Here is a 25099-nt window from a genome sequence, read left to right as displayed (position 1 = left end):
ACTCAGTCTCAGCTTTCTTGCATTTCTTCAGTTTGGGGGGAATGTCCTCCCTCCGTCATTTCTTGGAACATCTCTCTTTCCAGACCTCCTGTGTGATGGCTTTTACAATATTTTTGATGTATCCTTCGTGTCCCTTGACTTTTCTTTCATGTTTCTGTTTCTTTGTCCTTTCATTGCTAATTCCTTGCTTAGTTTTCCTCCGATGTGAATATCCCCTTTCTGGCCTTTGGTTTTCCCTAACTCACCGATCAAGTGCTTAGTTTTCCTCCGATGTGAATGCTCCCTTTTTGGCCTTTGGTTTCCACTAACTTACTGATCCAGTGTTCGACCTTCTTTGGTTTTCTTTCTTTTTGTTGTTGTTGTTGTTGTTTTAACAAAGTCTATGCACTTGGGCATCTGTCTGAAGCCATTCAGAATCCCTGTCCTGCTTTCTCTGTGAAATTTCCATCCTCGCTCTTTTGTTGTGTTACTGTTTAGAGAACATGCTGGAGAGGCTTTCTGGTTACTCACATTCAGAGTCTTGAATCGTCTCACGAGTGTGCGAGTAGGTCTGAGCTGCTAGTGGCGCTGGTGCTGGAAGGGACAGCAATCAGACGGTCAGCTGTCTGGTGGGAATGGGGTCCACCCGCAAGCGGCAGACCCTTGCCTTCCACCCCCTTTTCTTCCCCCTCCCCCCTCCCAGGCACCCCTTCCCACTGCCCCCTGGTTTGCAGGCTGGCTAGGTGACTCCACAAAGGAATTGGTTGGTGGGTGCTTGGGAATCAAAGCTAGGTGGAGGTATCCTTGTCCTCCCTAGGGGAGAAAGAGAGAAGGAGAAAGCCAGGACGTGTGGAAATTCTTCTAAAGCCCAAGGGCTGAGTCAAGAAAATGAGACCAGAGGGCAGAAGTGGCCACAAAAGGGAACCCAGCATGGCACAGGTGAGCGTGCCAGGCAAGCAAGGGCGTGACCCAGGAGGCTCCTGTGGGCCGCTGTGTGCTCATGGCTGACCTTTCTCAGCCATCCAGGGACTTGAGGGCGGATGGGTGGGGTTAGCCCAGAGCTTCCTGGTGGGATGAAAGGAAACTTGTAGCCCCAGCCCCACTCCTGCAGGACGAGCCCCGAAATGCCACTCTTTGGACTCCTGAGTCCTCCTCTTTCTGGATTTCATAAGACTCAGGCTCCGTGTCTTTTGTTTCTCTGAGGCTCAGTCGTGTCCAGCTCTTCACAAGCCTTTGGACTGCAGCCCACCATGCTCCTCTCTCCATGGGATTTTTCAGGCAAGAATGTGAGAGTGGGTTGCCATTTCCTCCTCCAGGGGATCTTCCAAACCCAGAGATCCAACCCGCGTGTCCTGTGTTTCCTGCATTGCAGCTGGACTCTTTACCTGCTGAGCCCCTGGGGCAGCGCTTTGCTTCTCTGAGACTGGGATAAATCCAGTATAGTGTCAGACTCATGGGCTTTGTGAATGGAGAAAACCCCGCTCCAAGCCCAGTCTTGATGTCTCTGCAACTTAGAATTGCACTCTCGTGTGTGTTATAAACATCTTGTCTGCCAGACCTCAGAAATTCACGCACACTCTCTGGCTGGTTGAGTTCCCGCCCTGAATCTGTGTCCTTCATCACAGCTTGACAAAAGAATGGTGCTCTGAGGCCTGGTTTATAGGCTTTCTATTCTACAGGTTTGCTGCCCGTTACTACCATCTGTCAGAGCCACAAAGCAGTAGTATGTACGCATTACTGTTGGCTGATTTTATTTAGGCACTAATTCTTGTCCCTACCTACCCATTTGTCACATCTGGGGGCTTCCCTGACGGCTCATCAGTAGAGAGTCTGCCTGCAACGCAGGAGCCACAGGAGATGCAGGTTCCATCCCCAGAAAGGGAAGAGCCCCTGGGGGAGGAAATGGCAACTTGCTCCAGTATTCTTGCCTGAAAAAAGTCCCATGGACAGAGGAGCCTGATGGGATACAGTCCAAAGGGTCGCAGGAGAGCCGGACACGACTGAGAACAAGCGCCTGCCTACCCAATGGCTGTCACTGTTAAAAAAAGGAGAAAGAAAGGCAAGAAGCACACCCACCCCTCCTCTCAGAAAATTCTCACTCATCACAGTTTAAAGACAAGAAGCACAAATAACTCTGCAAGATAAGAAAATACAGAAATAACACCACTAGGATTCTAATAATCAACAATTGCTGGTCATTCAGCCTAGATCCTGGAACTTGCAGAAAGCAGCCACGTCACCAATAACCCTTACTCTGCATCTTCAGCCCGCAGATGAGACACCTCTACGGCTGAGGAACAAAATGAATTCTTTCTGTGAGGTCATTCGTGCAAGAGAATAGGAACCGAATCAGGGGCCGACGTGCTGACTCTAGTTTCATGAGGCCACAGTGACCAGTCCCTGGGAGGACAAGAGGAAGAGCAGTGAGTGGCAGCGCCCCGCCCCCTAAAACACAGCCAGCTCAGTCAGCCCCCTCCTGCCCGCGTCCCGGAGCCAGCCCTCCAAGGGCAGCTGGTGGCCGCACTCGGGTATTTCACAGCCAGCTCAGTCGGCCCCCTCCTGCCTGCGTCCCGGAGCCAGCCCTCCAAGGGCAGCTGGTGGCCGCATTCGGATATTTCACAGCAGGAAAGCAGCTAAGGAAGTGGTCTCAGAGCCACTGTCAGCAATTCACTCTTGTCCTCTGGACACCATCTACAGCCACCAAGCAGCCCTCCAGCTCCCTTGAGCTAAAGGACACATGTGTGTCCAAGGAGAGAGTCATGGCCTGAGACAGGCGCGGGCGAGACAAGGTGAACACCGCAGCCCCAGGCCCTCACCCTGCACCCTTGCCACCGTGAACCTTCTGTTCTCTGGTTCCACTCCTACCTTCCATGAGAGTCAGCCACAGGGCCAGCACCCGCTCAGTGCTGACCCCAAGGCCTGCTCCCAGAGTTCCTGGGACTTCCGGTCTGGGGAAGGGGCATGCCGACATTAATCGGGACATCACACAAGTGTAGCATTACAAACTATGGTCTGTGCAAGGGCCCTGAGAACCTGTCAGAGTTTGGGCTGACGGCAGACTGTGGTCCAAAGCTGTTTAGAAGGGGTGCGGGTCCTGGGCCCAGCTCCCAGAGGGCGTGGTACCTCCTGCCCAGGCCTCTGGGGAGAGGGGCCATGTCATGCGGGTGCCCTGCAGCCACGGGCTGCGGAGTGCTCCACGCTGCCCCGGCAGGCATCCTTCTCCGGCCTTTTCGCCCCTCAGCTCACTGTCTCTTCCTCTCCTCAGCCCCACCCCCTACCAAGTTCTTGTTGCGTCTCCCTTCAGTTCAGTTGCTCAGGCGTGTCCGACTGTTTGTGACCCCATGGACTGCAGAACACCAGGCCTCCCTGTCCATCACCAACTCCCGGAGTTCACTCAAACTCATGTCCATTGAGTTGGTGATGCCATCCAACCATCTCATCCTCTGTCATCCCCTTCTCTTCCTGCCCTCAATCTTTCCCAGAATTAGGGTCTTTTCCAAAGAGTCAGTTCCTCACATCAGGTGGCCAAAGGATTGAAGTTTCAGCTTGAGCAGCAGTCCTTCCAATGAATACTCAGGACTGATTTCCTTTAGGATGGATGGGTTGGATCTCCTTGCAGTTCAAAGGACTCTCAACAGTATTCCCCAACACCACAGTTCAAAAACATCAATTCTTCAGTGCTCAGCTTTCTTTATGGTCCAACTCTCACATCCATACATGATTACTGGAAAAACCATAGCTTTCACAAGATGGACCTTTGTTGGCAAAGCAATGTCTCTGCTTTTTAATAAACTGCCTAGGTTAGTTTCCAAGGAGCAAGCATTTTTTAATTTCATGGCTGCAGTCACCATCTGCGGTGATTTTGGAGCCAAGAAAATAAAGTCTCCGTTGGCCACCTACTAAGATGTGGGCTCCAGCTAGTCAGGACTTGTGTGGGCCTCAGGTTCCTTGTCTGTGAAAGGGGGGGTAACCCAGGTAGCTCAGACAATCGGAAGCAGTTGTGGGGTTTCAACGGGTCAGTATAGGCCAAGCCCAGCACACTTTTTATCCGTCCTTCCTGACGAGGCTTCTGGCGCAGGACTCGGTAATTTGAGATCATCGGGGCGCCTCCACCGGGCCCCGCTGCTCCGCGGAACCCTCCAGGGTTCACACAGCGAGCTCTTAACTTGTTTTCTCGATGAAGTCGAGACAGGTTCGACCTGTTTAAGAGCAGAAGCGGGCGTCGCTGAGCGGGGAGACATCCTGCGGAAGCCCGGCCCCCGCGGTCCCGGGGCGCCCAGGTGCGCCGGCGCTGGCGGCGGGGACGCACCTGCGCCCAGGTGGCTGGAGAGGACGCGCCGCCCGCTGCCCGCTTCCTGGGCGGCCACTGCCGCCTGGCGGCTGGTCGGCTCCAGTCCCCGCTCGCTCCAGCGTCTGAGCCGAGCCCTTCCCGGTCCGGTTGTCCGAGAACCCCCGGGGCTGCGCATCTCCCCGCGGGGGCCCGGGGTTGGCCGCTGTACCGGCCGCCCCGGCAGCGGACTTCGCCCGCCCCGCGGAGTCACCCCCAGGCCGGGGCCGGAGGCCACGTGCTCTCGGCGGGAGGCTCTGCAGCCAGCAGATGAAAGGGGACCCCGGAGCCGCCCCCTGCCCCCTTTCCTGGCGAGCTGGTGGCCGCTGTGCAGATGCGCCACCGTGCCCTCCCTGGCTCTGTTTATTAAGGCCTCTAAGGCAGGGCTTCCCGGCCACCCTAGTGGTAAAGAACCCACCCGCCAAGGCAGGAGACATCAGAGTCCTGGGTTTGACTGGGTCAGGAAGATCCCCTGGGGGAGGGAATGGCAACCCACTCCAGTATTCCTGCTTGGAGAATCCCGTGGACGGAGGAGCCTGGCGGGCTGCAGTCCATGGGGTCGCAGAGAGTCAGACACGACTGAAGCGACTTAGCACACAGCACTTCATCAGTCCAGTCCAGTCCAGTCCAGTCGCTCAGTCGTGTCTGACTCTTTGCAACCCCATGGATCGCAGCACGCCAGGCCTCCCTGTCCATCACCAACTCCCGGAGTTTACTCAAGCTCACGTCCATTGAGCCGGTGATGCCGTGCAGCCATCTCATCCTCTGTCGTCCCCTTCTCCTCCTGCCCCCAATCCCTCCCAGCATCAGGGTCTTTTCCAATGAGTCAGCTCTTCACATGAGGTGGCCAAAGTATTGGAGTTTCAGCTTTAGCATCCATTCTTCCAATGAACACCCAGGACTGATCTCCTCTAGGATGGACTGGTTGGATCTCCTTGCAGTCCAAAGGACTCTCAAGAGTCTTCTCCAACACAGTTCAAAAGCATCAATTCTTCGGCGCTCAGCTTTCTTCACAGTCCAGCTCTCACATCCATACATGACCACAGGAAAAACCACAGCCTTGAAGAGACGGACCTTTGTTGGCAAAGTAACATCTCTGCTTTTTAATACGCTATCTCAGCACATCATACTTACATATAATATTTATATAGACATACATATAATATTTGCATATATGCAATACTTTTATTATTTATATATATGCAATGATTTTATATATAAATGAGTTTTGACAACAGTATATGTCAAACTTCTAAGCATTCTTTCTAGTTCTCTGTTTTCCTGTTTTATTTATTCCCATCTTATTTAACAGCTTAAGATATGATGCATATGCCGTGCGATGTACCCATTTAAAGCAGAAACTCACAGGCTTTCAGGACATTTACGGAGCTACGCATCCATCCACGGATCTGTTTGCTTGTGGCTGCGCTGGCTCATCCCTGCTGGGCGGCTTCTCTGCTCGTGTGCACAGGCTTCCTTCGCGGGGCTGTGCCTGTTGCCGACCAGGGGCTCCATTGCTCTGCGGCCTGTGGGATCTTCCCGGATCAGGGATCACACCCGCGTCCTCTGCACTGGCAGGCAGAGTCTTAACCGTTGCGCCAGCAGGGAAGTCCCACCATCACCACGATTTTAGAACATTTTTATTCTCAAAAAAGATCCTCCAACCCTTAGCTCTCACTCCTCGAGCCTCCCTTTCTTCTCCCCTACTGCCCAGTCTGGGGCAACCACTAATCTGCTCTCTGTATCAATATCTTCTTGTCTCTATCGTCTGATTCCTCGACTCTGACTTCAATTAATTAAGAACTCACAAGGGATAGGAGATAATTAATCACACTATTTCCTGCCCAAGGAGACAAATATGGAACAAAAAGATAGATATATGTTGAAGATAAAGGATAGAAAAGGGTATGTATATAGATACTGACAAAAGAAAGTAGATTTGGCCACAGTCATCTTTGGATGAATAGAATTTAAGGACTGAAGAGTTAACAAGGACAAAGGAGGGTATTTTATAATAATAATATATATATACATATATATACTCCATTTGGAAAAGGTCAGTTTTCATTCCAGTCCCAAAGAAAGGCAATGCCAAAGAATGCTCAAACTACCACACAATCGCACTCATCTCACATGCTAGTAAAGTAATGCTCAAAATTCTCCAAGCCAGGCTTCAGCAATACGCGAACTGTGAACTCCCTGATGGTCAAGCTGGTTTTAGAAAAGGCAGAGGAACCAGAGATCAAATTGCCAACATCTGCTGGATCATGGAAAAAGCAAGAGAGTTCCAGGAAAACATCTATTTCTGCTTTCTTGACTATGCCAAAGCCTTTGACTGTGTGGGTCACAATAAGCTGTGGAAAATTCTGAAAGAGATGGGAATACCAGACCACCTAACCTGCCTCTTGAGAAGTCTGTATGCAGGTCAGGAAGCAACAGTTAGAACTGGACATGGAACAACAGACTGGTTCCAAATAGGAAAAGGAGTAAGTCAAGGCTGGATATTGTCACCCTGCTTATTTAACTTATACGCAGAGTACATCATGAGAAACGCTGGACTGGAAGAAACACAAGCTGGAATCAAGATTGCCGGGAGAAATATCAATAACCTCAGATATGCAGATGACACCACCCTTATGGCAGAAAGTGAAGAGGAACTAAAAACCCTCTTGATGAAAGTGAAAGAGGAGAGTAAAAGAGTTGGCTTAAAAAAGCTCAACATTCAGAAAACAAAGATCATGGCATCGGTCCCATCACTTCATGGGAAATAGATGGGGAAACAGTGGAAACAGTGTCAGACTTTATTTTTCTGGGCTCCAAAATCACCGCAGATGGTGACTGCAGCCATGAAATTAAAAGACACTTACTCCTTGGAAGAAAAGTTATGATCAACCTAGATAGTATATTCAAAAGCAGAGACATTACTTTGCCGACTAAGGTCTGTCTCATCAAGGCTATGGTTTTTCCTGTGGTCATGTATGGATGTGAGAGTTGGACTGTGAAGAAGGCTGAGCGCTGAAGAATTCATGCTTTTGAACTGTGGTGTTGGAGAAGACTCTTGAGAGTCCCTTGGACTGCAAGGAGATCCAACCAGTCCATTCTAGAGGAGATCAGCCCTGGGATTTCTTTGGAAGGAATGATGCTAAAGCTGAAACTCCAATACTTTGGCCACCTCATGCGAAGAGTTATACTCATTGGAAAAGACTCTGATGCTGGGAGGGATTGGGGGCAGGAGGAAAAGGGGACGACAGAGGATGAGATGGCTGGATGGCATCACTGACTCGATGGACATGAGTCTGAGTGAACTCTGGGAGTTGGTGATGGACAGGGAGGCCTGGCGTGCTGCGATTCATGGGGTCTCAAAGAGCGGGACACGACTGAGTGACTGAACTGAACTGAATTGATATACTCCATTAAGAAATTGTGAGTCATGAATTTTTCTGCACCTAACATCATATCCCTTAAATAGTTTTAGTTGTTAACATGCTCTTTATTGTAAGTAACAGAAACCACAACTTCAGCTGGCTTACGTAGTAAAAGGAATTAAAGGGAACTGCGGTGCTGATTCTAGCAAGAGATGACCGGGAACAGAGTCTCACCAGCCTCCCCACATCCACGCGACTCTGGGAAGAGTCTGGGTCACCAGCCTCCCCACATCCACGCGACTCTGGGAAGAGTCTGTCTCACCAGCCTCCCCACATCCACGCGACTCTGGGAAGATCCTGTTCCTTCTCCGTTGTTAGTTGTCTCACCTGTGGGAGACAACACCCTCTGCTTTCTGGGGCTGCTGGGAGGAGTGAATAATGAGATGTCACACACGGTGCCGGTTGTGTGCTGACCGTCTACCAGGTTCCATCCTAAGCACTTTGCGTGTATTTCTTGTTTAGTTGCTAAGTCGTGTCCAACTCTTTGGTGACCCCATGGACTATAGCCCACCAGGCTCCTCTGTCCAAGGAATTTTCCAGGCAACAATACTGGACTGTTTCTTCTCCAGGGGATCTTCCCGACCCAGGGATTGAACCTGCATCTCCTGCATTGGAGAAGGAAATGGCAACCCACTCCAATATTCTTGGCTGTAAAATCCCAAGGACAGAGGAGCCTGGCGGGCTACAGTCCACGGGGTCGCAGAGTCAGACACCACTGAGCGACTTCACTTCACTTCTGCACTGGCGGCCATTGGCAGTTGGTGAATTCCCTGAGCCATCAGAGTACTGACTCACTTAAATTCACAACGGCCCTTTGAGGCAGGAGCTGACGTTAGTCTCTGCCTATGACTGTTTGTCAGACTACCATCTAGGAAGGAATGGGGCTGAGATTCAGAGGTAAGCTGTCTGTGCTTTTCCGACCTTAATTGAAATACAGTTTCCTGAAAATGGTGTCACAGTTCTGAAAGGCCCACCAGTGAAGCTCTGATGGGTTAGCTAGTTGTCAGGCCAGGAGCAGAGGAAAACACAGGCTACCCTTATCCTTTCTGTCAGTGATTCACCCTCTGGCCCAGGAGAAGCTGGGGGTGAGGACAGGAAGGGACACGGTAGCAAGCCCATCCCAGCCACAAGGTTTATCGTAAAAAACCCTGACTGTGGAAGTCTTAAATCTTGAAAACCAAGGTTAGAGGGAAGCCTGGCGTGCTGCAGTCCACAGGGTCGCAAACAGTCGAACACGACTTAGCGACTGAACTGAAAGTTGGAGGTGTCCTCAGGGGCAAGGAGGTAACTGCCTCGGCACAAGGGTACCGTAGACCTAGGCTGAAGCCGTTCTCCTTCTTACCATCATAGTTGTCAGCACAAAGCCAATTCCACAGTCAGGAGGGAGACACTTAGAAGGAAACTGCAAGGGGCTGTGAGCGAAGGGTCAGCAGGGGAGCAGCCCTGACCTTGGCCTGCCTGAGAGAGGACCTCAGGCCCCCCCCTCTCGTACCATCCCCCAGAGAAAGTTAGATTTGCTGGATGAGGAGGAACATCGAGGCTGAGTAAACAGAAAATGCACAGACCCTAAGGCAGGACTGTGTTTGGCACGCAAGGGGAAGGCAGTGGCTGAAGCACGGTGAGCCAGGTGTCAGGAGATGACCCCTGAGAGGGGCCAGGCACGCCTGCTGGTCTCGTGGGTGAATGTCTCTATTCGGGTTTAACACGCTCACCCCACAGCCGCAGGGGCCTGTAAGTCGTGGTGAGCAAGTTAGCCCCAAATCCCTCCACCCATCCACCCAAATGGTGCATGTAGGATTCCCATTCTGGCACAGATGACTTCAGTTCAGTTCAGTGGCTCAGTTGTGCCCGACTCTTTGTGACCCCATGGACTGCAGCACGCCAGGCTTCCCTGTCCTTCACCAACTCTGGGAGTTTACTCAAACTCATGTCCATCGAGTGGGTGATGCCATCCAACCATCTCATCCTCTGTTGTCCCCTTCTCCTCCTGCCTTCAATCTTTCCCAGCATCAGGATTTTTTAAAATGAGTCAGCTCTTCACGTCAGGTGGCCAAAGTATTGGAGTTTCAGCTTCAACATCAGTCCTTCCAATGAATGTTCCGGACTGATTTCCTTTAGGATAGACTGGTTGGATCTTCTTGCCGTCCAAGAGACTCTCAAGAGTCTTCTCCAACACCACAGTTCAAAAGCATCAATTCTTCAGCACTCAGCTTTCTTTATTGTCCAACTCTCACATTCATACATGACCACTGGAAAAACCATAACTTTGACTAGACAGACCTTTGTTGGCAAAGTCACGTCTCTGCTTTTTAGTATGCTGTCTAGATTTCTCATAGCTTTTCTTCCAAGGAGCAAGTGTCTTTTAATTTCATGGCTGCAGTCACCATCTGCAGTGATTTTGGAGCCCAAGAAACTCAGGGTCCCTTTATTAGAAATGCCTCCAATTAGCCTCCAATTAAAATAAATAAATTTATAGTAAAAAAAAATAATGACAATCATTCAAAAAACATAAAATTAAAAAAGTACCAAAGATTTAAAATCTAAAACTAAATAAATAAATAAATGCCTCCAGAATTCCATGCAGTAGGGACTGAGGGGTAGCAGCCTAGGAAATTCATTTTAAAATGTCGTAGCTATATGAGGTATCTAACAGAAACCCAGTTGTTGCTGTTTAGTTGCTAAGTCGTGTTCGACTCTTTGTGACCTCATTGACTGCGGCATGCCAGGCTTCCCTATCCTTCACTAGCCCCCAGAGTTTGCTCAAACTCATGTCCGTTGAGTCAGTAATGTCATCCAACCATCTCATTCTCTGTTGTCCTCTTCTCCTCCCGCCTTCAATCATTCCCAGTATCAGGGTCTTTTCCAATGAGTCAGTTCTTTGCATCAGGTGGCCAAAGTATTGGAGTTTCAGCTTCAGCATCAGTCCTTCCAGTGAATATTCAGAGTTGATATCCTTTAGGACTGACTGGTTTGATCGATCTCCTTGCAGTCCAAGGGACTCTCAAGAGTCTACTCCAGCACCTCAATTGGAAAACACCAGTTCTTTAGTGCTCGACCTTCTTTATAGGCCAACTCTCACATTCATACATGACTACTGGAAAAACCATAGCTTTGACTATGGGCCTTTGTTAGCAAGGTGATGCCTCTGCTTTTTAATACGCTGTCTAGGTTTTGCTAGTAGTATTTTTATTTACTTTGTGGGATATAAGCTTTAAAAAAATAGCCATTTTTTGTAAAGATGGTTTTTATTTATTCACTCCTTCCAAAAGGTTGAGACATCCAACCTCACTGAAGACCGTGTCTCTAAAGGAGGCCTGAGGGGGCTGGTGGAATGGAAGCAGGAGTGGAAGTAAGCTCTTCACGGGGGGCGCCCCTGGGGACCATACGGAAACCCGGCGACCCCGCGGTGCGCGCACCACATGCGCGCACCACATCGAGCTAACGAGACCTTGAAGCCTGACACCCGCCACTTTACGAAGACTGGGCGAGTCCAGCACTGCGGTGTATCACTGGTTTACTTCGCAAGAGCCGAGGGTGGGGCGGGGCTGGGGCGGGGCGAGCGCCGGGGCGGGGCGAGCGCCGGGGCGGGGCGAGCGCCGGGGCGGGGCGAGCGCCGGGGCGGGGCGAGCGCCGGGGCGGGGCGAGCGTCGGGGCGGGGCGAGCGTCGGGGCGGGGCGAGCGTCGGGGCGGGGTGAGCGCCGGGGCGGGGCGAGCGCCGGGGGCGGGGCGTATCCGGGATTGGGCGAGCGCCGGGGGCGGGGCGTATCGGGATTGGGCGAGAGCCGGGGGCGGGGCGGGGCCGGGGGCGGGGCAGAGCCGGGAGAGGGGCGAGCGGTCCGGCCTTCACTCCCACTCGGCGCCTCAGCTGGGTGTCTGGTTTCTGGGCGGGTCCTGCCGGTGCGGGAGCGACACCGCGGTCCTGGCGCAGCCGCCGCCGCCGCCGCCCTCGCGGGCACAGACGCTTTCCACGCCAGGGAGGGGCTCGTCTCCCAGCCGCCGACTGGGCAATGTCCGCGGCGCGGCCGGGCCGTCGTCGCCGCCCGGGCGCCGGGCCTGCCCGCCGGCTCTCGCGGCCAGCCGCTTGTCGCGCGCGGCCCGCGAGGAGCTGCGGCGCCGCCTGCTGGGCCTCATTGAGGGCCACCGCGTGGTCATCTTCAGCAAGACCTACTGCCCGCACAGCACGCGGGTAGGCGGCCAGGGCCCCGGGCCCCAACGGCGCCCCGCCCCGGCCTCGGTCCGGGCTCGTCCGATCCGCCCTCGGCTGGGCCGCGCGGTCCCGCCTGCGGCCTCCGACGGGCCGGCGGGCGAGCCGAGGTCCTGCGCCGGCCGAAAGCCTGCTGGACGTGGGCACCTGAGGGGGCAGGTCCCCCGGGTCCCGTCCTGGGGGACGACGGCGGCGGGCGGCGGGGCTGCTGCGGACCCCACCGCGTGCCCCGGGCCGGCCGGGCGGCCGTTTAGGCCGGACTGCACGCGGGGCACGCGCGGGAGCTGAGTCGAGCAGTGATGCTCTGGAGGACGAACCCGTGTGTAGGATGGGGCTTGGCGTCTTTGAAGGCTGCTTCCACGTCTGAGAGTTGAAGCAACGCATAGGGGAGGCACAAGCCTAAATTGTCGGGTTAGAGTCGTGAGATTAGGGTCTTCAGGCTGACTGTCAGGTGGACACTGATTTGCACGTTTTCCAGACGAGTGTGCGCGTCACACGTGCCCCTTGCATTTCTCTAGCAGACCACACTCCAGCAGGGGCCTCCGGGTTCACCCTCTCCACTCCAGGGCCAGAACCACTTGCTTTCCTTAACCGTTTTGTTGCCAAACGTATGTATCCCTAAACAGTACTTGGTTCCTTTTGGCTTGTATTGGTACTTTGTGTAAGTAGAGTCATGGATTTTTATATTCTGCGTGTTTTTCCCAGCAGTTATATTTTAGAGATTGCTGGATGTTAGTATCTGTAAGTGTGGTTTCTTAATTTTCATTGCTGTGTTGTTCCTGAGGGTGACTCATAAGCACAGTTATCAGGCTTGATGTTTCTAGTATTTTGCTCTCAAATGCAGTATGGCCATTGCCTGTTCTTGCCACATCTGCCAAGCGCACACATACAAGAGCTGCTTGAGAGGAGATGTCTTGAAGCTGAATTGCTAAGCCACAGAGGAGGCCCAATTTTCCCTTAGTTAGGTGACACTGAAATGTTTTCCACACGGCCCTACCGCTGCCCTCTCTCTGATGTATTACCAGTGCCCACTGCCCTCCATCCTTGCCAGCAGTTGATACATTTAATTCTTGCCATTCTGGTGTTTATGGGATGCTATTTCATTGTAGCCTTAGTTTTGCGTTTTCTTGATGAACTTAACATCTTTACCTGTGTTTATGGGTCATTTGAGTTTCCTCTTCTGGGAAACATTCAGGCATTTTGCTTATTTCTCTATTAGGTTATTTTTTATACTAATTGTATAGACATTCTTTATATACTGTGGATTCTAGTCCTTCGGTTCTATGTATTGGAAAATCTCCCGGATTGGGTCTTTCTTTTTACTCTCTTTATGTGATGTTTGGTTTAACTGAGTGTGGAAGTTTAACATAGTGAATCTGTCACTTTCTCCTTTCTGGTTTGTGCCTTTTTTAAGAAGTATTTCTACTCTGAGGTCATAAAGACATCCTCCTGTGTGGACTGCTGGAAGTTTCTGGTGTGCTTTTCACACCCCTCTTCTCTGTCCCACCTGAACTTGAAGCCGAGGACGTGTGGGGATCCAGTTCCTTTTTTCCTTTATAACTTATCAGTCCCTCTTCCTTTTTCAGAGAGTCCATTCTTTCCACTGTGGTTTGAATGCTCACCAATCACCTGTCTGATTCTCACATACGTGTTGGTTTATTTCCAACCTCTTGTCTTCTTTCTCTGCTTATTGAAGTTGTCCTTTGAAGCTTATAAAAGAGCCAAGCCATCAGAACTGTGTGTGGCCACTGCTATGTTGCTGGGGCCTAGAACAGTGTGAGGCGGGTAAATGGGTTGAAAGAATAAACGGCTTTACATCATTCTGGCGAAACCTTTGCTGACACGGAGCACCTTAGGACAGATGGTTCTCTGTTCTGTGCACACTACTGCTTCTAACAACATGGCCACCACTTGGAGTCCTGTTACATAACTGGACAGCTTTGCTTACTAGACCTTTTCTCAGTTCAGTTCAGTCTCTCAGTCGTGTCCTACTCTTCGCGACCCCATGGACTGCAGCACGCCAGGCCTCCGTGTCCATCACCAACTCTGGGAGTTTGCTCAAACTCACATCCATTGAGTTGGTGATGCCATCCAGCCATCTCATCCTCCGTCGTCCCCTTCTCCTCCCACCTTCAATCAAAACTTTTTTAATGGAGCCCAGATCTGTCCGTCTGAAACATTTTGGCGGTGCCTGTCACTCCAGTGCACAGAATTAGGAATCTGGCTTCCAGTGAATTAGGAATCTGGCTTCCAGTGAATTAGGGATCTGGCTTCCAGCGCATTAGGGATCTGGCTTCCAGTTGGATGACAGATCTTCCGGTACTTTCCCTGAGCGCTTTTCTTTCCTGGCCAAGCTTTCTATGCATTATCTGTCTTTACACATGACCCCTCCCTAAACAGGTTGTGCGGTAATTTGACCATGCATCACCCAAACTGGGCACCGTATTCCACATCCCTACCTGTGGCCTTGCCTTTCAAGAACGCATGGCCTAAAGCAGCTGTAATCAGCCTGTTGTCACGTACTGAAAGACGCATGTGTGTGAGGCAGGTGCTGTGGGAATGAGAGGTAAAACAGCTGCTTCTGTGGGGGTCAGAGGAATTGAAGATGTGATGTTTAAGTTGGTCCTGGAGAGATAAGTTGGATGTAGGCAACGTAGAGCATCAGTAGTTGAGGAATTCGTGTGAGCAAAGGCAGGAGGTGATGACATGAAAATACTGGGCTGAACGCAGGGTGTAGGAAGAGAACCAGGAGAGGGGTGTGGGAATGGGCTGGCCTTCGGCTTCTCAGTGGTACTGAGGTCTGAGCGGGTGCCGCTGAGTGTGGACCTGATGGCGTCAGGCTGGAGGAGAGTGATAGGGTCTGCCCTGGGACTGGAGTCCCACCTGGGAGGAGTGTGCTGAACTCGGGGGCAGCTAACCAGGCAGGAAGCTCCTGTGAGTCAGGCGACCTCATGGCCCAAACTAAAGAGTGAAAAACGTGCCCTGATTTTTTTTAATCCCTTCCCCAAATTATTTTTCAAGCCATGTTTTCCCTAATCCTCAATTCACACTTTTGTGGATTGAAAACATGCTTGCATTGGTTAGCTTTTTTTTCCCTGTAATAAAATATGCATAATATCGTTTACTGTTTTAACCATCTTAGGTTTCATGGCATTAAGACCGTTCCTGTTTTGTGCCGCCATCACCACCATCCACCCACAGGGCTTTTTTCATCTTCCCCAACTGACACTCTGACCTCATTGAACAGTAACTCTCCATCCCCACCCCCAGCCGCTGGCAGCCGCCATCTGCTTTCTGCCCTGTGAGTCTGAAAGTATTTGTTGTTTTCTGACTGGCTTATTTCAGTCTGATGTCCTCAGAGTTCATCTATCTGTCGCATGGGTCAGGATTCCTTTCCTTTTTTTTAATTAATTAATTTTTTTTTGAAGAATGATTGCTTTACAGAATTCTGTTCTTTCCTGTCAAACGTCAACCTGAATCAGCCCTAGGTCTACATACGTCCCTTCTCTTTTGAACCTGCCTCCCATCTCCCGCCCCATCCTACCCTCCAGGTTGATACAGAGCCCCTGTTTGAGTTCCCTGAGCCATACAGCAAATTCCCATTGGCCATCTATTTTACACAGGGTAATGTAAGTTTCCAGGTTGCTCTCTCCATGCATCTCACCCTCTCCTCCCCTCTCCCCACGCCCATAAGTGTATTCTCCATGTCTGTTTCTCCACTGCTGTTCTGAAATAAATTCTTCAGGACCATTTTTCTGGATTTCGTATATATGCATTAGAATACGATATTTATCTTTCTCTTTCTGGCTCACTTCCTCTGTATAATAGGTTCTAGGTTCATCCATCTCATTAGAACTGACTCAAACGCATCCCTTTCTATGACTGAGTAATATTTCATCGTATATATGCACCACAACTTCTCTATCCATTCATCTGTCGACGGGCATCTAGGTGCCTCCGTGTTCTCGCTGCTGTGAATGGTGCCGCAATGAACAGCACTATTTTTCCATGTGTCTTTTTCAATTTTGGTTTCCTCAGGGTGTATGCCCAGGAGTGGGACTGCTGGGTCATATGGTGGTTTTATTCCTAGTTTTTAAGGGACCTCCATACCATCTTCCACAGTGGTGTGCATTCCCACCAACGGTGCAAGAGCACACGCTCTCCAGTGTCTATGGTTTGTAGACTTTTTGATGGCGGCCGTTCTGGCTGGTGTGAGGTGACATCTCGCTGTGGTTCTGATTTCCATTTCCGTAATAAGGAGCGATGGTAAGCGTCTTTCATGTGTTTGCTAGCCATCTGTATCTCCTCTTTGGAGAACTGTCTGCCGGGGCCTTTTTCCCGCTCTCCAGTTGGGCTGTTTGTTTTCCTGGCGTTGAGCCGTATGAGCTGCTTGTATGTCTTGGAAATTAACCCTCTGCCAGTTGCTTTACTTGCTGCTATTTTCTCCCATTTCTGAGGGGTGTCTTTTCACCTTGCTTACAGTTTCCTTTGCTGTGCTAAAGCTTTTAAGTTTAACCAGGTCCCACTTGTTTCCTTTTGTTTTTATTTCCGTTGCTTCAGGAGGCGGGTCATAGAGGGTCTTGCTTTATGTCATCGAGTGTTCTGCCCATTTTCCTCCAAGAGTTTTATACTTTCTGGTCTTACATTTCGGTCTTTAATCCATTTTGAGTTTATCTTTGTGTATGGTGTTAGGAAGTGTTCTAATTGCACTCTTTTAATGTAGCTGTATAGTTTTCTCACCACTATTAAAGAGGCTGTCTTTGCCCCATTGTATATTCTTGCCTCCTTTGTCAAAAATCAGGTACCCATAGGTGCACGGGTTTACTTCTGGGCTCTCTATCTCGTTCCGTTGGTCTGTATTTCTGTTTTTGTGCCAGTACCATTCTGTCTTGATGACTGTAGCTTTGTAGTATAGTCTGAAGTCAGGAAGCTTGCTTCCTCCAGCTCCAATCTTCTTTTCAAAACTGCTTTGGCTATTTGCAGTCTTTTGTCTTTCCATAGGAATTATGAATTTTTTGGTTCTAGTTCTGTGAAAAATGTCATTGGTAATTTGATGGGGATCACATTGAATCTGTAGATTGCATTTGGTAGTAAAGTCGTTTTCACAATATTGATTCTTCCTACCCGGGAACATGGAGTATCTCTCCATCTGTTTATGTCATCTTTGATTTCCTTCAGTAGTGCCTTATAATTTTCTGTGTGCAGTTCTTTGGTCTCCTTAGGTAAGTTTATTCCTGATACTGAATTCTTTTGGTTGCCATGGTGAATGGAATTGATTCCTTATTTTTCTCTTTCTGATTTTTCACTGTTAATGTGTAGAAATGCAAGTGATTTCTGTGTATTGATTTTGTATCCTGTAACTTGGCTAAATTCACTGGTTCAGTTCAGTCATTCAGTCGTGTCCAACTCTTTGTGACCCCATGGAATGTAGCACGCCAGGCCTCCCTGTCCCTCAGTACCTTCCAGAGCTTGCTCAAACTCATGTCCAATGAATCACTGATGCCATCCAACTATTTCATCCTTTGTCGTCCCCTTCTCCCACCGTCAGTCTTTCCCACCAGCAGGGTCTCTTAAGATGAGTCAGTTCTTTGCATCAGGTGGCCAAAGTATTGGAGTTTCAGCTTCAACATCAGTCCTTCCAAAGAATATTCAGGACTGATTTCCTTTAGGATGGATTGGTTGGATCTCTTTGCAGTCCAAGGGACTCTCAAGAGTCTTCTCCATTATTTTGCTTCTTAGATATTTGGATTACTGTTTTTCATCAAATCTCGGCTATTTGGGGGCATCTCTTCAAATATTATTCTCGTGCTTTATTTCCTCTGCCTCTTGCTGGTGTGCCTGCCACGTGTGTGTTGTGCTTCGCGCTGGCCCATTTTCCCCCAGGCTTCTGTCCTTCGTCTTTTCCCTCCGCGCGTGAGGCTGCACACTCTCCACGCAGGTCCTCAGCTCCACGAGCCCTGCCAGCTCGAGTCTGCTGTTGAGACGCCGTAGTGGAATCTTGACTGTGGGTATTGCACATTCCCGTAATTGCTTCATACCCAGTTGGTTCCTGTCTATAATTCCTGTCTTTTTATTGGTGTTCCCACTGGGTGAGACGTTGCCATCATGCTTCTCCGTGCCTCCTGAAGCATAGTTTTCTCAAGCTCCTTGAACGCATTTACGCGGGTGGCTGTGCCTCTTCGTCACACGGTCTGGGCCTCTCAGAGGTGGCTTCTCTTGCCTGCTTTCTTCTTGCGTGTGGACCCTCTGTCCTGTTTGTCTGTGTGTCTGGTCTTTTTTTTGTTGAAACTTGGGCGTTTCCGGTAATGCGTTATAGCCACTCTAGACACTGCAGCCGTCCTTCTCTGTGGCCAGTTTTTGCTTGTGTATCTCTTATGGATTATTTTCAAGAAGTCTGTTTCCACTCCTCAGAGGTGCGGCCTTGGGTCTGTGCAGCCACCCTGGGGTGACGGGTTCACCGGCCGTCTGTGTTACACTGTCTGACCCTCTCAGCGTCGTGCCCGGGTGTTATGCTCCTCTGATTGCGGGTCGGATGCTCTGCTTTCCTGATGGTGCCCTGGGGTGTAAATTGTTCTGTGTTGTTGTTCGGGGGGTTGCTCTGATTCTGTGACCCACGGGCTGCAGCTCGCCAGGCTTCCCTGTCCTTCACCATCTCCCAGAGCTTGCTCAAACTCACGTCCGTTGAGTCAGTGATGCCGTCTGACCATCTCGTCCTCCGCGGTCCCCTTCTCCTCCTGCCCTCATCTTTTCAGTGAGTCAGTTATTCATGCCAGGCAGCCGCCAGGCGGGGCCCTCTGCAGCGGTCGTCACTGGGCAGATTTGCAGTTTTTTCTTACCCTGGCAGGGCCGTTCTCCAGTGTCTCCTCCTGGCTCTCTGCTGACCGGTGGCTCACCGTTTAGCCTGCTGCCAGGAGGAGCCACCGGCATCCTCTGACTCGGCCGCCGCCGTCTCCACTGTCTCAGCTGTGCCTGAGTGTGAACCGCCCCACAGTCCGTGCCAGAGGGTCGGTTTCTTAGGGTGGAGCTCGGCGCTCTCTAAGCTTGCGGTTTCCCCCTTGCCCCGAGCGGCCTCTGAGACCTCGATCCGGAGCTGGGGTGCGGACCCGCTTCCCTTGGGACAGCCTGCTTTATGAGCAGCTCTGGTAGGGCGTAGCCTCTGGCCTCCTTGGCTTGCCTCTCCCAGCCTGGAGCCCTGCCCTGCAGGTGGGCTGGGCAGCGTGATCAGGGCCCTGCTGTTTTCGCCTGGCACAGACACTCTGATCTGTGATTGAGGTGGTGCAGGACGGGAGCTTTCCCTTGCTGCCGCACTCACCAGTAACACAGCCTCTGCCTCTCGGACCTGAGCGATAGGAATGGCAGCCTCGGGGCAGCTGGGACCCCGGAGAGCAGGGCGCCTCATCTCCGCGGCCGCAGCCACCTGCAGCGGCGCCCTTGTCACGGTCGGGGGCGGAAGACGGGTCCCTGAGGCTCCCGCTCTTACTGATGTCTAGTGGATTCTCTTGAATATGCGTTGCCTCATTTGCTGTGTGCCCTCAACTTCCAGAGACTTCAGTGGCCCTTTTTAATCACCTTTCACCAGCTGTGGACATCTGGCAGGGGCAGACGGGCCAAGACCCTCGTGCCTCTGTCCTGGAGCCGGAGCCCCTCGGCTTCCCCTCGAGGGCTGAGGTCGCCGAAGGGCCAGAGTCCTGCTGACGGTGGGCTCTGATTGACCTCGGTGGCGGCAGTTGGAGAACTCCCAGGAGGTGACTGAGAACTTCCCCTGGAAGGTCTTGCCGGCTCAGGAGATCAGCTGAGGGGGACTGGAAAGAGGAGCCCGCTCCATGCAGAGCGCTATGGAGACTTAGTGGTTAACCGGGTGGATGGGGAGTAGGCGTGGGGCAGGAAGAGCCTGCAGGAGGGGGTCTGACACTCTCCGTAGTCACGGACAAGCTCCTGGGGACGCCCCGCTGCTGGCCCCCTGTCCGCGTGGCGGGGCCCAGGGCTTTGTGTGCAGGCAGCTGGCGAACGGTGACAGTGGGGGCATCTGCCTCCCCGCCCGGCGGGCAGCGGGGTGTCCTGCTCATCGCTGCATGTTGCATTTGGGGAACAGTGGATGAGCCATCCTAGGTGTGTGACAGGTAAATGGTTTAATGACTGTTGAGAGAAAACAGGGGAGAGGGCTTGTGGACACAGGAGGGTTGATGTGGGGTGCGCTCCGCGCGAGGCGTTCCAAGACCACGCAGCTGGAGAAATGCTGCTTATGTTGAGTTCCAAAACAGAGGTTTGAGTGAAAGGTACAGATTCGGAAGTGAGACAGCAGGTTGTAAAAGAAGAGAAGAGGCGGGTGGAGGTCGTTCTGGGAAGGCTCTCCGAGAACAGGAGAGAACGTGGCCCGGGGCGCGCATTCCTGAAGGGCGTGTTTGAGCGTCCCCAGTGCTTTGCCCACACTCCATAGCTGCGTCTGGTCTGTGCGAGAGGAGAACGCAGGTGCATTTTCATTGCAGGTTAAAGAACTCTTTTCTTCTCTGGGAGTTGACTGTAACATCTTGGAACTTGATCAAGTTGGTGAGTAGAATGGCTCGTACCTGTTGTTTGTAATCAACGTCCACGAGACTGGCTTCTTTCCTTGCATTGCCTCGTTCAGTTCAGTTTACTCGCCTGTCTGGGTTCAATGAGCTGATTTCACCTACCTCCAACCCCGCAGAAGATGAACCTGTATGTGGAGACACTTTGCGTGGATTTTTTGCGTACATTGTCTGCATTTGAGGGGGGCGTGGAAGGCAGCCATGTCAGGCAGTGCTGGTGGTTCTCAGGCGTGTCCGCCCGCTGTCCGGCGGCCTAGAGGAGGCTGTACCAGGATGGGGCGGGTCTGCCCATCTCCGAGCGCAGCCCCAGGGGGGCCGGCGCCAGTGTTCCCGCAGTCCTGCTCCTGAGTCCCATGCGCTTCCCACGGGTGCGCTCGGACAACAGGAAGCCCAGTCTCTGCCTTCACGAGACTTCATCCCTCTCTTTAGCCAGGTTGATTTAGTAAGTGAAATGCTCTTGAATCTTTGAGACTTTCCTGAAGAGTTTACCACATGGGGAGCCTGAAGAACCGAGGGCCCAGCTCAGTTTTTAGGAGTGGAGGGCATGTTTTGGACTATGAGCATAAAGATTTTTTCAAATGTAATTGTTGGATATGTTTTCTGTATTAGAGCACATATTATGTTTGCTCTTTAAAGACGATTCTTATCAGTCTCTGCCTAGCCAGTGGAGTATAGATCAGATTCTAATTTGAAAGTGTTCATTTTAAAAGCAGTCAGGAGTCTGCTCTTTATTCTGTAAGGCTTCCTCTGAACCCGAGTCGTCGCTTTGTGAAGTTGATAACGTGCACGTGGGCATCAGAGTGTCACAGCCCTTCAGCTCAGCTCGCAGAGCCTCGGAACCTTTGCAGGGTCTTATGTCTTTGATCTTTTATTCCTTAGATGAGGGGGCCAGTGTCCAGGAGGTTCTGTCGGAGATGACCAACCAGAGGACTGTGCCCAGTATCTTTGTGAATAAAGTGCACGTGGGCGGTTGTGACCACACTTTCCAGGTAAATAGTACCGTGTGTTTCTGAAGGCTGTCGGTCCAAATTTTGTTTTTAAGAAAATATTTAAAAGAGGTGGAAGTGGTTTTTACAAATCTGTTCATTTGTGTCTTTTGGAGCTTGTAAAATCGAAAGCTTCCCTGGTGGCTCACGTGATGAAGAATCTGCCTGCAATGTGGAAGACCCGAGTTTGATCCCTGGCTTGGGAAGATCCCCTGGAGGAGGAAATGGCAGCCCACTCCAGTGTTCTGTCCTGGGAAATCCCATGGACAGAGGAGCCTGGTGGGCTACAGTGCACGGGGTCCCAAAGAGTTGGACACGACTGAGCGACGAGGCAGTATAGGATGATTATCAGATAATCATGATTACTTTAAGAGAAATTAACTTTTTACCCATTCAAACTTTGAATGCTGAGAAGCAGAAAGTTTCGAGTGAGGTTGGAGGACAGAAGGGTGGGCTGCCCTGCTCTCTCCCTCCAAATGGGGACAGACGAGGCCTCCTTCCACCTCGAGGTTTAGGGAAATGAGATCAGCACTGGCAGTCCAGCCCAACAAGCGCAGCTCTCCTGCCAAGGCCACTGGCCCTGTGAGCTTCGAGAAGCTCTGGTTCCTGCTGCTGCTGCTGCTAAGTCGCTTCAGTCGTGTCCGACTCTGTGCGACCCCACAGACGGCAGCCCACCAGGCTCCCCCGTCCCTGGGATTTTCCAGGCAAGAACACTGGAGCGGGTTGCCATTTCCTTTTTCGTTTGCTTCCTAGAATGCGGAAATGAACACGAATCATTTGGTTACGTAGAGACAGATAACGATTAGTCTGTAATAATAAGGACCTTAATGTAGCTGTCGGCTTTTATTAAACCTCTGCTCCTAGATCCTCTATATGTGTAGGCATCAGTGGTGATGGAGTGGATTCTTAGGGTTAGATTCAATTAAGATTACATTTTTGGGGCCTCACCGGTGGTACTTTGGATAAGAACCTGCCTGCCAATGCAGGGGACACAGGTTTGATCCCTGGTCCAGGAAGATCCCACATGCCGCAGAGCAACCAAGCCTGTGGGCTGCAACTACTGGGCCCCAGCACCCAGAGCCCGTGCTCCCTGACAGGAGAAGCCCCCTGAGACGCACACGCGCCGCATCTGGAGCTGCCCTGGTCACTGCAGCTGGAAGGAGCCCGCACAGCAGGGACCCGCGCAGAGACCCGCACAGCCAAGGAGAAATGCAGTGGTTTTTTAAAAGCTTCATACATTTAAAAAGAAAGAATCACACTTTTGTGGGGAGAAAAGGCACGTTAATCTGGGATCAGCATCAGTTTCCGGTAACTGCCTGCTTCATCTGTCCTGGAAGCAGGTGCCGTTGTAGTCTCCGACACCTTCGGAGGCACTGGTCTTGGCAGTGCCCGCTGGGAAAGTGCATCACGGGGTTGGGGGGGGCGGTGCTTCGGGCTGCAGAGATGCCAGTCTCCTCGGAGGCTGAAAGCCCTGCCCTGGGCGGCAGCTCTGTGCGAGGTGGACCCCCTAAGAGCACCTGAGGGTAGGAGGCTGCCAGCCGGGGCCGTGCGCCTCGCCGGGCCTGTGGTCCTGCAGCGCTCGTGAGGCACTCACGGGATGAGCCGGCTCGGGGGCCAGCGTGATGACTGAGCGGCCGACCTCGCACAGACAGAACTGCTGTCCAGCCTCACGTGGAGCCTCCGGCCTGGTCCACGCTGCTTCTGGCCACAGGGAGGGCCACGTGGACATCAGGTTGTGCCTCCGGGTCAGCCCTGACCTTTCCTGACAGACGGAGCAGAAGGCTCGCGTTGTACTTATGGAAACTCAGGAGAAAACCCACAGTGCATGCCCGCGATGATGCGTGAGCACTGTTTTCAGAGAAGACCAGCGCGGGTGGACGCAAGCAGAAGATGCCGCTCCTGGTCTTACGTCAGGCGCGTGTGCTCACCCCTCAGCAGCCATCCTCGGAGCCAAGGGCTGGTCGAAAGGAAAGTCGCTTCAATCAGAAAAGCCAGCATCTGGGGAGAAGGGGACCCACGTCCCAGAACCAGCTTGCAGGATTCTGCTTGGCCGTGAACGTTTTTAAAGGGAAAAGAGGGAATCAGTTCATTGCTCAGGTGGGAGGTCAGCTTCTCCGTCGTCTTCCATCGTGTGCAGACCTGCTGATAGCTCCAGCCCTACTTGGCACTCCCTCGTGCCCTCTCGGTCCACCTGCACACTTGCTGAGGGGAGAGTGTGCTCGCGAGTCACTCACTTTGTAACTATTCAGTTCTCCATGCCTGTTTACACCTTCTAACCCAGGAGGGGAGTCCGCCGCTTAGCAAGGCGTGTGTGCCTCCAGTAGAGCAGGAGGCAGGGGCAGGTCAAGTGCCACCCGGCGAGCTCATCTTGATGCTTAAGGTCTGAGGAGAACAGAGGTGAGCCGGCGGGAAGGGCCCAGAGAGCTGCTCGCGGAGAGAGCTTGTCTGACGTAGGATGAGGCCCGACCTCCCCGCCATCTGACATGTGCCTCGCGCTTGGGTGGTGACCAGTGCGTTTATCTGCTGTGGCCTCGGTCTGACTAGTTGGGCCCAACCGAGCACCCTCCAGACAAAGTCACAGCCCGCTTACTGCCACTGCAGCTTGCCCGTCCCTGAGGTTTTCTAGAAGCCGTGTGTGCTGAGTCAGCTCGGTTGTGCCGTGTTCTGTCCTTTGATTCCCCCCAGGCACATCAGAGTGGTTTATTACAGCAGCTCCTCCAGCAGGACCCGGCGTATGACTACGACCTCATCGTCATCGGCGGGGGCTCCGGGGGCCTCTCGTGCGCTCAGGTGAGAAGCAGCAGCCCCCGTGGATGGTCCTCCCGGCGGTGGCCCTAAGCCTCCCTTCCGCCGTCGATGCTTAGGCCGTTCCAGTCTGCGCTGCTGTCGCGGCACAGCTGGGCTAACAGAGAGGAGAGACTGTGTTTTGTCATACACAGACACGGTCTCATCCTTCAGGGCAAGGTCGGGGAAATGACGAGGTCTCCGTGTGTCTTGTTCGCAGGAAGCCGCCGTCCTGGGGAGGAAGGTCATGGTGCTGGACTTCGTGGTCCCATCCCCCCGCGGCACGGCCTGGGGTGAGTGGCTCTCCTGCTGTCTCGAGGGGCTTGCTCTCTGTGGTTCTCATCGGTCTGCCTCGGTCCTCACCACAGCCCCAGAGGGTAACCCGCCTGCCTCAGGCTGAGGACACCGTCCCCGGTCCTGTGTTAATAAGAGACAGCAGAAAGATAACACGAAAGCGATTGAGGAGGGTTTTGCACAGGGAAATTCCAGGCCCCGAGTGTCCCACCGCGTCTGCCAGGATAACTTTGCACCCACACGGGGGTGTCCCACAGGGTCGTGGTCTCAGAGCAGGGCGCACCCCATCGTGCTTGCCTAGGTTGGCCGTGACGCTTTCCTGTGTCTCTGTGTCGATTTTATAACTGACACCCTGGCTGCAGGAAGGTCAGCCGAGTACACTTATCCTCCTCCCTTGCCGCCTCCCCGTCCCGGGCACAGCCCTGCCTCCTGGTACCAGGGGGACACGCTCTCGGAGGACACCGATGTGAGTGTCTGTCTCACCCCGTGTTGGTGAGAGTCCAGGCAGCTGGCAGCTGGTGGTACCAGCCCGG

At 52.3% G+C, this 25099-nt stretch overlaps 1 protein-coding gene across 2 annotated transcripts in view; it reads left to right on the top strand.

The window, feature by feature from the left end:
• Positions 1-11835: 11835 nt before the first annotated feature.
• TXNRD3 (thioredoxin reductase 3) overlaps positions 11836-25099 on the top strand; it is a 34555-nt gene continuing 21291 nt past the window's right edge. Inside the window, exons 1-5 of one of the 2 annotated variants that reach the window (XM_052643636.1) lie at positions 11836-11917; positions 20422-20482; positions 21382-21491; positions 24174-24278; positions 24493-24565. In XM_052643636.1, coding sequence (XP_052499596.1) covers positions 21417-21491; positions 24174-24278; positions 24493-24565 — 253 coding nt within the window. In that variant the 5' untranslated portion in view covers positions 11836-11917; positions 20422-20482; positions 21382-21416. The remainder of the gene's footprint in view (positions 11918-20421; positions 20483-21381; positions 21492-24173; positions 24279-24492; positions 24566-25099) is intronic. The other variant, XM_052642876.1, reaches the window with a different exon arrangement.

This window comes from Budorcas taxicolor, chromosome 1, assembly GCF_023091745.1.
Source record: "Budorcas taxicolor isolate Tak-1 chromosome 1, Takin1.1, whole genome shotgun sequence".
Classification (NCBI taxonomy): Eukaryota; Metazoa; Chordata; class Mammalia; order Artiodactyla; family Bovidae; genus Budorcas; species Budorcas taxicolor.
Note: the sequence above shows the minus strand (reverse complement) of the source record. Positions and strands in the feature narration are given on the sequence as shown.